General features: G+C 43.9%; 1 protein-coding gene across 1 annotated transcript; it reads left to right on the plus strand.

Moving 5' to 3' along the window:
- Positions 1–709: 709 nt before the first annotated feature.
- Positions 710–10232, plus strand: Ankrd66 (ankyrin repeat domain 66). The gene is made up of 3 exons (XM_038341217.1): positions 710–872; positions 4711–4939; positions 10046–10232. The coding sequence occupies exons 1-3, from the start codon at positions 710–712 to the stop codon at positions 10230–10232; spliced, it is 579 nt and encodes a 192-aa protein (XP_038197145.1).
- Positions 10233–12606: the final 2374 nt, after the last annotated feature.

Here is a 12606-nt window from a genome sequence, read left to right on the forward strand (position 1 = left end):
GGGGACTGGCAGGCAGAGAGAATAAATAGGAGAACCGAGGAAGAAGAGGAGCCATGAGAACAAGGGGAGAGGACATCAGGGGCCAGCCACCCAGCTACACAGCAAGCCACGGAGAAAGAATTAAAGAAAGGTATACAGGAATAGAGAAAGATAAAAGCCCAGAGGCAAAAGGTAGATGGGTAAATTTGAAAAAAGCTGTCAAGAAAAAAGCCACGCTAAGGCCGGCTTAACTAAGAATAAGCCTCTGTGTGTAACTTATTTGAGAGCTGGGAGGTAGGCCCCTCAAATAGCCAAAAGAGTAAAACATCACACAACACACAACCAACTCAAGATAGCATAAAACTAAGAGAGCTCTGAAGTAGGGGTAGGAAGTCACCCTGGAAGATGGGTGGAGTGCACTCTGTAAAGTGCCAGAGATAATTCTGGGTACAGTGGAGGCCATCAGTAGTTTTGGGGTTGCAGAATGGTTGATCTTATCCCACAGTAGCTGCTGTCCACAGTTGCTGAGAGTTAGGTACTCACACAGCAGAACATATCACACACACACACACACACACACACACACACACACACACACACACACAAGTTCATATGCAAATCCACAAAACAGGAAAGCAAGTAACTGATGCAGAAGCCTAGGGAGCCCTTGCCAGGGGTGAAGGGCTGTATGGACTCTCCTAAATGGCCTGTCTCTCAGGCAGATTCTGTCATGGAATTGTCGAAAATGTCAGACATGACAAAGCTCCACCAGGCCGTGGCAGCAGGCGACTACAATGCGGTGAAGAAGATTTTGAAGAAAGGTCTCTGTGACCCAAACTACAAGGATGTGGACTGGAGCGACAGGACGCCACTCCACTGGGCTGCGATCGGAGGTGAGTAGACAGCGCCTCTGCAGAGAGGTGAGTAGACAGTGCCTCTGCAGATCCTTTCCTCCTGATCCACCTTCACGAGGCCCTCAGTCTGCGTCAGAGAGCGAAACGAACATTTCTTTAGTGCTAGAAGGAACAGTCCGACCCTGGCATTAACTCTTAGTAGTGATAGCACCTGGACCCTTTAGTGTTTTGGGGGACTCATTCTTCTATATTATGGGGGCAGTAAGGCTGTACTAGAGTTCTTTGATGTGGAGTTAGTTAACGTGTACAAGGATGAGACTGTAAATATGCTCTGAATTGGCTCTGTCGTCATGACTTCATGAACGGAGTATCACGAAGATCAATCCATCCCCACTCCCTCCCAGCACATCCCGGTTATACGACAGGAAGTTAGGAAGCTCGGTCCTTGGAAATTGGGGCTGGACAGATGGCTCAGCAGTTAGGAGTGCTCGCTGCTCTTGTGAGGACCAAGTTTGCTTCCTAGCACCCACACCCGCCTCGAACTCCAGCTGCAGGAGAACCAACAGCTTCTGCCTCTAGGAAGCCTACATACATGTGCATGAGAACATGGACATACAAGCACACACATAAATTCAAATCAACTAAATTCTTTTAAGAAAAGTCTTTAGTGCCGGGCAGTGGTGGTGCATACCTTTAATCCCAGCACCTGGGAGGCAGAGGCAGGCAGATCTCTGAATTCAAAGTCAGCCTGGTCTACAGAGTGAGTTCCAGGATAGACTCCAAAGCTACACAGAGAAACCCTGTCTCGAAACCCCCCCCCCAAAAAAAGAAAAATCTTTAGTAATAAACACCACAAAATGGTGTTAAGCAAAGCAGTACTATAGGTAACTTTGGTTCCAATTATTTGCCTTTCTTGTGGGGAGAGGGGTTAGGCAGAAAGTAAGACCAACTTCAAATGACCTTGCAAAAATCTATGTAGGGAGCATTGGTAATGATACCAGCTGACCACTGAGAGAACACTTGTGTGCTGGGCATTGTGCTGGCTGTTTCACATCTGGGAATTTCTTTGTCCTCCTCAAGGATTCAGTGAGATTAATGGTATAGTCCTGATCGGCAAATGAGGGCTTTGAACATTTGTTTTCTTATCCAAGGTATTACTTGCTGGTCAGTCTGTCTGATTAAAAAAACCTGTGTTCTTGAACTGTGTCAGCTGTATTCTGAAAGTGCTCAAATTACTAATTACTAAGTTTGCTAGTGTGTGTTTGTCCATGATGTGTATAGTTAGGGCTGTGTGTGTGTGTGTGTGTGTGTGTGTGTGTGAGATGGTGTACATGTAGAGGTCAGAGGACAATTTTCAGGAGTTGGATTTCTTCTACATTATATAAGCTCTGGTTCAGGTCATCAGGTCATTGAATGATGAGCTATCTCATTGACCCAAGTCTTAAAGTATTTTTTATTAAAAAATTAAATTAATTTCTTTTTATGCATAATAATATTTTTTATTATTTAACAATATTTTGATCATATTATTTTTCTTCCCCAAGTCCTTCCAGATCTTCTCCACCTCCCTCCTTTAATCCCAGCTTTTGGGAGGCAGAGACAAACAAATCTTTGAGTTCATGGTCTGTAGAGCTAGTTCCAGGACAGCCAGGGCTACACAGAGAAACCCTGCCTGGAAAAACAAACAAAATCAATACAACAATAATCCCAAAAACCAAGAAAGCAAATATAACCACACCCAAAAAGAAAAAAATAAAAACACCAAACTTTGGTTTTGTTATACAAATAAAACACACACACACACACACACACACAAAACAAAAACCTGTGGAGTCCCTTATATGTTGGTAAACCACTCCTGAACACAAGGCCTGTCCTGGAGTGGTTGATATACCCAGTATCACTCTTTTGGAGAAAACACATTTTTCTCTCTTCTACAGGTATACGTGATACTTGTTAACTTTTCTCTAGCTCCCTGGTTATTGGTCACCCAGGGTGTCTGGTATGGGTTCATCCTCATGGAGTGGGTCTGAAGTCAGATCGAATAGTGGTTGGTTACTCCCACAAGCTTTGTGCTACCGTTGCCTTAGCGTATCTTTCAGACATGATAACGGGTTTGTGGCTGCCTTGGTGTTCATGTCTCTCTTTTGAGAGCGTGAAGAGTACCTTCCTGTACCAAAGAACCTAGGGATGGAGGCTCTGTGTAGGCACTGGCTCCACGTCTCCATCTTCAATGAGTTATGTAGGTGCTGTCTTTACCAATGGGGCCTTGCTGTCAGTTTGTCAGTCTTGGTAATAGCCTGGATTGTTTGGGGATTCCTTTGGGCCCCCTTTGACCAGCAACTCAATTAGATTAACCCAATACTGGTACTAAAAGCTTTGTCTGGTGATGAGATGGTCAATTAGAACTTTAACCCCCCCTTCATTATTTAGCAATTTCATTTAGATCATCTTCATGGATGTATTTATTTTAGGAAATTTCTACCGTATTTAGGTTTTCATATGTGGTAGTTTAAATGAAAATGGCCCCATGGGCTCATAGGGAGTGGCACTATTAGGAGTTGTGGTGTTGGAATAGGTATTTGTTGGAGGAAGCGGGTTACTAATGGTGGGCTTTAAAGTCTCAGGAGCTTAAGCCAGGCCTAGTGACTCAATCATTTCCAGCTGCTTGTGGGTCTCTCAGCTCCCTCACCAGCGACATGTCTGCCTGCATGCCACCACAATTCCCACCATGATTATAAAGGACTAAACCTCTGAACGGTAAGCTAGACCCAACTAAATGGTGGTTTTTTTTTTTCTTTTTTGATAAGAGTGGATCATGCTGTGGTCACACCATTGCTGTGGTCACGGTGTCTCTTCGCAGCAATAACACCCAAACTAAGACACCATTCTACCCCTTAAGTGCCCCTTAATTTTAGCTCTCTCTCACTGTTTTCCTCCCACAACCCTTTCTCCTCTCCCCTCCCCACTCAATCCTCCCATTCTAGCCCTCCGTATCCATCCATCTGTAACTGTCTAGTTTATTTCCCTTTCCTACTGAGTGTTATCTGTTCCCTCTCGTCTCTTACTCTATAGCTAACCCCTGAGGTTCTATGGATTGTAGCTTGGTTATCACTAACTTCATAACTGATAACCACGTATAAATGAGAATATGCCATATTCATCTTTGTGAGTCTGGGATCTCTCACTCGAGATGATTTTCCTCTAGTTTCATCCATTAGCCAGAACATTCCATGATGTCAATTTTATCAGCTGAGTAACATTCCATTGTGTAAACATCTCACATTTCTTTTATCCATTCTTCTATTGAGGGACATCTAGGTTGTTTCTGATATTTGTCCATTTATGAACAGAGCAGAACATTCAAAACCTGTTTGGGGTACAGAATAAGTTCAAGGCCAGTCTCAGCAACTAACTTACTCTCTCTCTCTCAAAATAAAAAGTAAGGAGCGCTCTAAGGACAATAACTCAGTGATAGAGACCTTGTATATGGCACGTGGGGACCTATTCAATCCTAGAAAAATATGTACAAAATAAATAATTAAAACAAACAAAGAATCTATTGTAGCCGTAGAAGCAGTGAGGTTTGCCAGTGTGTAGATGAAAAGGACTCAAGTAAGATGTGGGACAGTAGACAGGAAGAACTGTTCTAGAAAGAATACAGGAAGCTCTTAGAGGGCTCAGGTCTCCGTGGAAGGAGGATGGGAAACAGTCTCCCAGGAAGAAGAATTAAAAGGAAGGGGAATGTTGATAACAAGGCAGAGGTACCTCAAAGGCCTGCCTCCTCCTGCATCTGTACTGTAGGCTGCTCCTGGTCTCAGGCCACTGAGGACATTTGTATCTTAACTCCACATCCTTTCTCCATGGTGTGTCTAAGGCCAAATGGAGGTGCTACATCTCTTGATACAATATGGAGCCAGACCCTGCTTGGTAACTGATGTGGGCTGGACCGCAGCTCACTTTGCGGCTGAGTCAGGCCATCTGAATGTCCTCAAGACTCTCCATGCACTGCCCGCTGCCATTGATGCTGCCGACTTCTTCGGAGATACACCCAAGAGGATCGCACAGATCTACGGGCAGAAAGCCTGTGTGGACTTCCTGGAGAAGTGAGTACTGTTTCCCAGCTGTAGACAGGAGCCTGTAATCTGAGTTTTCATCAATTGACCAATCTCAGGTAAATGAAAACAAAACAAAGAGATCTAACCCAGTGGTTCTCAACCTTCCTAATGCTTCGATCCTTTAATACAGTTCCTCATGTTGTGGTGACCCCCAACCATAAAATTCTTCATTACTACTTCATAACTGTAACTTTGCAACTATTATAAACTGTAATATAAATATCTGATATGCAGGATACGTGACCCCAAAAGAGTCATGATCTACAGCTTGAGAATCACTGAACCAATTGACTGGTATTACATTTTTTTAGAAGATTATATACTTTTATGTGTATGGGTGTTTTGCCTGGATGTATGTATGTATGTGCACTGTGTGAAGCCAAAGGGAGTGCCAAATCCCCTGGAACAGGAGCTACCAACTGCTGTAAGCAGCCATATGGGCTAGAGGCACTACCTTTGACAGGATGAGCCATCTTTCTAGTCTTTATAAGAAGTTTCAAAATTGATTTTTTTTTATTGTTTTTGCAAGATTGACAACTTGAAAGTGAAAAGTACATTGACTTTTTTTGCTTTAGGTTATATAAAAATTATCTCTAATAAGAACTGGACATTAAGTCTGGGACACTGTCTAAGCTTCATGGCCACTCTCAGGTTTTTGAAAGGCACTCCAGCTAACTGTGTGGTTCTGTAGAGATAAACCAGCCTCCCGACCCTCAGTTTCTTCACACTGACAGTGCAGCAGGGGCTGCGGAGATGGTTCAGGCAGGGAGGTGCTTGCCACACAAACAAGAGGACCTGAGATCAGATCATCAAGATCCAGGTAAAACTAGTCAAGGTGGCCTCATTGGTAGCTCCAGTGTGAGCGTTCAGAGATGAAAGGATCCCAGGAGAAACAGTCTAAGCAGAACTGCAACCTGTAGATCTAGTGAGACATCCTGTATCAAAACATCGGGAGACAATTCCCTTCATTAGCCTGCTGCCTCTGTATGCACATGCACACACAAGCACACAAACACACACAGATATCACACACACACACACACACACACACACACACCATGAGGCAAATGAATTTAGACTTCTGTTTTTAACACCTGTCTCCATTCATGTACGACTCCCCTGGCATGACTAGACCTTGTCAAACATTTATTCATTTATTTATTAAGTCAATCAGTTGAATATAGTTAAGTGCTAATTCTGTTCTCTGCAGTTATAGCCCTGAGAGGAATGGAAATGAGATGTATGAAATTATAATTTGGGTCAACAAGGGATTCGTACAAGAAGACGCTGCATAGCCTGGTCTGACCATGGTTGCATGGGAAGGAGATGAGATGGACAGAAGCCCTAGAAGTAACGCCGGTTTATGGTAGAGAGCAGTGACAGTGGGCTGTCTCCTGTGAGCTTCAAATGCAGTTATCGTCAAAATGTTAAATTAGGACAGGGTGGTCGCTTAGGCCTATGGTGCCAGCTGCTCAAGAGGCTGAGTCATGGAAATTGCCAATGTGAAGCCTGCCTGAGCTACGGAGAGTTCAAGGTCAGTCAGAGCAAATTAGCGAGACTGTCTCAGAAGGAAAAGTAAATTAAGAGCTGGAGGATGTAGCTTAGTAGAGGAGTGCTCGCTCAGCCCACGTGAGGCTCTGGGTTCAGTCTCCGACACTACCATCCCCCCAAAATTAAAATAATAAAATTGTTGTCTGGGATGAGATTGGCAATCCATAGAAATACCTAAAGAGACCCTGCCTTGAAATTGTGTCACCATTTTAAAATATCACAAATCACAAATGAGAAGCTGGAAAGAGCAAGCTGAGGAGAGTCCTGTTCACAGAACTCTCCTCAGTTCTATGTGTCTGCTAGATGTCTCCTCTAGGTGTCGTACTCGGGACCTCTGTGTTCCATGGCCCTGAGCACCAGCAGGCATGGTTCACCGAGTTTCCTACAACTCCAACGCACGCTGTGTGACACGACTCCCTCCATCTTATAACTCCTCGGGTCCTCACACAGGTATCTGAACCTGAAACCTCTTGACATTCAACATTTTTCTTTCCCAACCCTACCCCTGTCTGCAGGGCTTGCTAATTTCCCTGCCATCTGGATGCCATGGTCTGGTATCCCACACCTTCCCTGCCTCTACTCATGACTTTTAGACCCTTTGCTATCTGTACCTTATGACCTAGCATCCCCAGCCATGGATGGATCTCTTGATTAAACCGGGTTTCAGCACCAGATCTACAAAGCGAGGACATGACCAATCCAAGGTATGGTTGGAAAGAAGGTTTTTATTGTGAATCTGAGGGAGAGTATAGCCAGAGGCATTCCAGTGCAAAGGAGTAGACTAAACATGGCCAGGAGAGTGGACTGGGCCATGAGAGGAAAGTGAGAAAGGAAGAGAGGGGAGAGAAACAGTAAAGAGTAGAGAGGTTCAAGCGGACCAAGAGCCAGGTGTGAGCCAAGAGACAACACGGCTGGAATCGCAGGCTATAAAGGAATGAGAAACTGGGTGAAAGGATGCCCATGAGCTGGAGATGTTTAGGCTAGGGGTGGGGCGAGAAGGGCTGAGAAGCTCCAGAATGCCAGCATGGACTTTGTAACAAGTATTTATAATGGAGAGCCTGGAGACCGTGCTCTTCTGTATGCTAAACACAGTTAGCCATTTGTCCCAGTTTGGTTTTTTGTTTGTTTATTTTTTGTTTTGTTTTTCTTTGGGGTAGGGGGCTGCCATTTCTGCACTCTCTACTACTAGGCTTGACATAAATATCCAGAAACAAGTAAGTGAGCATTGGCAGAGAACTAGAGACATCTACTTCTATCTAAGGCCACCTCAGCTGTCTCTGAGATGTCAGGAACAAGCGCACTTTTTAACAGCTCCCCATCCTTGTACTTTCGGGTCTTACAAATCCCCACTTCAGCTCACTCTGGCTTTCCCATCTTTCTGTGTTATAGTGTTCCTTCAGCTAGAGCAGTGGTTCTTAACCTTCCTAAATGCTGCTCCTCATGTTATGGTGACCCAACCATAAGATTATTTTTGTTGCCACTTCATAACTGTAATTTTCCTACATTATGAATTAGAATGTAGATATCTTAAGTGTTAGGCAACCCCTATGAAAGGGTTGTTTGGCTCCTAAAAGGGTCACAAGCCACAGACAGAGAACCACTGATCTAGAATCTTCATATCTTCTATATGAAAGGGTTGTTTGGCTCCTAAAAGGGTCACAGCCACAGATTAAGAACCACTGATCTAGAATCTTCATATCTTCTATATGAAAGCCACCCCTGTGTTATTCTTTGCTTAGTCTTCACTTCCTCCTGTATTGTTAGTTGTTTCTACCCCTTCCCCTTTCCTTTCTGGTCTGTGAACACGTTTAAGTAGGCCTAATTAAACAAATGAACAGAGGTAGAGGACCCCTTCCCGCTTTTGTTCTCCTCTACGGCCCTGAACTACTCGGGAGTTCATCTATGGAACTGGTCCTCCTTCCTCATCCTTCACCCTTTAGAGATCTTCCCCATCTTTGAATGGATATATTATTCATTAGAACAATCATAAAGTTCTTGTTGCTAACACAATGCTCCCTTCGCCATTCACAGCTAATCCTTCATGTAGTCCCCTTCCTCTTCCTCCCTCCCTTCTTTCTTCCGTTTTCTCCCTCCTCAGCTCTCCCTTTCCCCTCCCCCATCCCTCCCTCCCTCCCCTCCATCTTGTCACAGCCTCACTCATCTTGGTGTCCCTTTCCCAGGAGCTAGTGTTGCAGCCAGGCGCCATCATGCCCAGGTTCTCGGTATTTATTCTTATGTGCCTTTCAAATGTTAGAATTCCCCAGAGTCTTGTCCTTGACTTTCTGTGGATTTTTTTCCTGAGCAATCTTAGCCCCTCCTTAGTGACCAGATGCACACGACATTTGGTCCAGCATAACGAAAATGCAGCGGGCACTGCCGAGGACATCAGGCAGGCACTGCTGAGCAGACAAAAACAAATGTCAGCTGCGTTATTTGTGAATCCCATCTTCTTATCATTTCCCACCAGAAACTTACTCCCCTTCTGATGTTAGAGGAGTTAGAGGGAAGAATTCAGGATGTAGGTATACTTAGTCTGGTCCTGCAAATACAGTGAAGTCCTGGCAGAGGGAGGAGAGAGAAAAGCTGCTGGTCTGGGTGCAGCTACCATGTTGGAAATGTGCATAGCTAGAGTGTGCATGAGAAGAAGGGCAGGGAGTGTGGAAGGAGGAGTGTCCTGGCCGACTGGGTGATCACAGTCAGGACTTGAAGGCTAAAGCGGGCGGGCAGAGGACCATAGTTGGGCAAGAAGCCAATGCTGAACTCATCGTGGGATTGATGAGCTGAAACACGTGGGCTAGCAAAGTTGCTCACACAATAGAGGATGTGGCAGTGAGTATCCTATAGTGGGATTTAGTGGGATTAGACAAGACCACTAGGTTCCTTCACAGTTCACATTGTGAGAAGGTGCATTCTTAGGCTATTTTTACTTAATTTAACTAGACATACAGTCTATGCAATTAACATTTTTCTTCTTGCACTTCCAAATTTACTTGATTGATTGATTGATTGATTGATTGATTGATTGATTGAGACAGTTTAACTCTGAAGCCCAGACTGTCCTGGAATGCATAAAGGCTAACCTTGAACCTGCAGCAATCCTGTTGTCTCATTCTCCTGGGTGCTAGAATTGCACATGCGTCAAGCTACACTTAAAAATTTCAAACAATGAGCATGTGTGTTGCTTTTATAGTCGGGAAAATAGAATTAAAAGGAACAGCTTTCCCATGTCATGAAGACTGTTCTGGAAATGTGGGCACTTCAACAGTGAGCAGCCCCTCCTTCCAGCTGTCTTTGAGTTGGAGATTTACCACACTCAGGCCGTACCAACCTTTTCCATTTTTGGGTAGTTCCTCTGTGGTCTGAGACCTGAGCTTTAGAAGGTTTAGAATGTAGAGTGTGCACTTGGACATATGTGAACTTGGCCTCCTTGTGTCTCAATTAGACAATGAATGCCCTGCTCTGTGTGTAGCGCTCAGGAAGAAGAGTCAGTGCCAACGCTGGCCAGGTTCCTTCTCCCACACTCACAGGCTATTCTCTTTGTAGGGCAGAATCAGAATGCCGGGACCACCGCCAGAGAGGGCTGTTGCTTGATGAACAGGACCCAGATTGGGACCTCAAGAAAAGGGAGCTGGAGCTGTCTCTTCCTGCCCCAGATTCAAACACCAACAAAAAGAATAAGAGAATCCGAGGCTCCACCAGGCTCAGTCATTCCAAGGCCTGGAGGTTGTGAGAAGAGAAGCCTAAGGACAGACTCAGGCAGACCTAGGACCCAGCACGGAGCCAGAGGGATTGCTAGGCTTCCTCGTCTTCACGGGATTACCCAGGCTTCTACAGAAAGTCACAGTGAACCATTCAGTTGGAAAGTCTTTCTGCAGTGTTCTATCAGAGCCAATGTCTCTGAAAAGCATGAAGCTAAACCCAGAAGTTTGACCCTGAGTGGACAGAGCAGCCTACAGCCAACAGCTGCTTGCATTTTGTTTTTAGTGACTTGGAGTGTCAGCATGCTCCGCCCCTCACCTACCGACACATCCCACATGGTTACAGAATGTTCGAGATCAAAGAAAGAGCTCTTCCAATGTAATTGATTAGTCTGGGGCAGAAAAAAATGAAATAAAAAGCAAAACAAAACTCTTAAAAACTTCCCAATATGACAGATTCAATCCATGAATAAAATTTGTTTTGGTCACAAAGACTAAGCAAAAGCAAACGCTCTCACAATGTTTAGCTTTTTTTTCTTTCTTTTCTTGTGGGAGCCCACAGTCCCAGGTTTGACAAATTTCCCTATCATCCCACCCACCTAGGAGCAGTGGTATATGCGATGGACCCACTCGGTGTGAGACAACTGGAAAGCCTGGCATGAAGGGACTCTGCCCCACCTAACTGAGCGTTGGCAGAAAATGAGGAAACATGGCTTTGCTGGTCTAGTTTTTCAGCTGTAGATTTTACAAAAGTTAGACCAGATATTTCCAAGAAAAGTATAACATCTATCAAAATTTTGAAGACGGTATAAGAAAAAGTTAATTGCCTTCTTATCAACTTTTAATATTGATTTGCTGAAATATGTCAGATGTTTTAATGCTGAGTAAAGATACTATTACAATTAATTTTACTATCTTTTTATTTTTACTTGTTTTTAAGTATGAGATTATATGGTGTGTTGCGAGCTGTTGGGTCTCAGCTCAAGGTCCTTTGTGAGTAGTGATATGAGGACTCAGTGCCCTTCTCCCCAGGGAGTGATGAGTAACCAGACCAAGCAAGAGAATTGTCTTTATAATGATTCTTTACTAGCAACTTCAGTATCCAATGCATCAAGGAGTTAACAATCTTAACACACAGGGGAGGACTGTGATAGGCAATACACAAACAATTCAATATCACAATTATTAACCCTACTTAATCCTAATAGATAAAACCAATTTCTAACTTCCATTTGACTTATCAATTATCTATAAAACACTTCTTAACCTCAATACAACTTATCAATTAACATTTCCTAATCTTGTCAATTATCCATAAAACACTTCGTAACCTTAATACAACTTATCAATTAACAATTCCTAATCTTATCAATTATCCATAAAATATCTCTTAACATTTCACCCACCAAACACACGCATAACATTTCACACACCAAACATATGTATTAACACATCTATGTTCTCTTAACACTCACACACACATTAAATAGCATCATACAACCGGATATTCTTTTGTAGTCCTGAAAAGGACATTTGGGTTTCTTCAGGCTGGATGCCCAATCGCACTCCCCTTAGTCTGCGTTTGGGAGATAAGGCATTTGATTTCCTGCTCTCAGGCTGGTATAGGGTGCTGGATCAACTCTTGACGGCATAGTGGTCTGGTGCTTGGAATGCAGGGGCTTTTGACTCTGCTTTCGGGTGACTGAGTCTCGGGAGACAAGGCTTTTGTAGGATCTGCTATGAAGCTTCAGCAGTGTACCAGGGCCATCTTGATGGTGAGATGACTGTCTTACTTTTGCCTCTCTTTTATATACGTTAGTAAACAACTTGTTTACTTGCCTTCCGATAGCCAGATGTCCTAGGCTATCAATATCGACTGGGCACAGAGGGGTGAGGTCCCTCTCATGTCCATGTTTCTGGTAAACATGTTTACTCCAAGTCTGTATCGACTGGGTACAGAAGGGTGAGGCCCCTCTTGTATCTTACTGGAAAACATGTTTTCCTCAAAATGACAAAGGTGTTTTTCCTACATGTTTTTCTTAACATTTCCTCTTAGTAATTTTCCACACCACACACAAGAAGAAATGCTTTTACACTACACCAAGTTGCACTCATTCTTATTTTATAAATTTCCTGCTCTATCTACACTACAGATTTCCCTCTTTATTTATTCATTCAGGGGGATCTGTTTCCATGCTCATTACAATGGTGGTTTTTTTTTTTTATTTATCACATTGATTTTGGGGGGAGCATTGAACATGCCTCTGTGTGTGTGTGTGTGTGTGTGTGTGTGTACGCTCTTGGGTACCAGAGAACAACTTGTGGGAGTCCATCATTTCTCTCCATCATCTGGGTCCTGGGAATTGTGGGGGCCAGCCATGATAAGCTAAGTCTGGGCAGGTCACC

The sequence above is a fragment of the Arvicola amphibius genome, chromosome 9 (genome assembly GCF_903992535.2).
Source record: "Arvicola amphibius chromosome 9, mArvAmp1.2, whole genome shotgun sequence".
NCBI lineage: Eukaryota > Metazoa > Chordata > Mammalia > Rodentia > Cricetidae > Arvicola > Arvicola amphibius.

Bases quoted from the DNA above. Each gene is read 5' to 3' on its own strand.
- Ankrd66 (XM_038341217.1), top strand. From the start codon at position 710: ATGGAATTGTCGAAAATGTCAGACATGACAAAGCTCCACCAGGCCGTG. The intron at 873-4,710 runs GTGAGTAGACAG...GGTGTGTCTAAG, and splicing joins CCACTGGGCTGCGATCGGAG to GCCAAATGGAGGTGCTACAT. The intron at 4,940-10,045 runs GTGAGTACTGTT...TTCTCTTTGTAG, and splicing joins TGTGTGGACTTCCTGGAGAA to GGCAGAATCAGAATGCCGGG.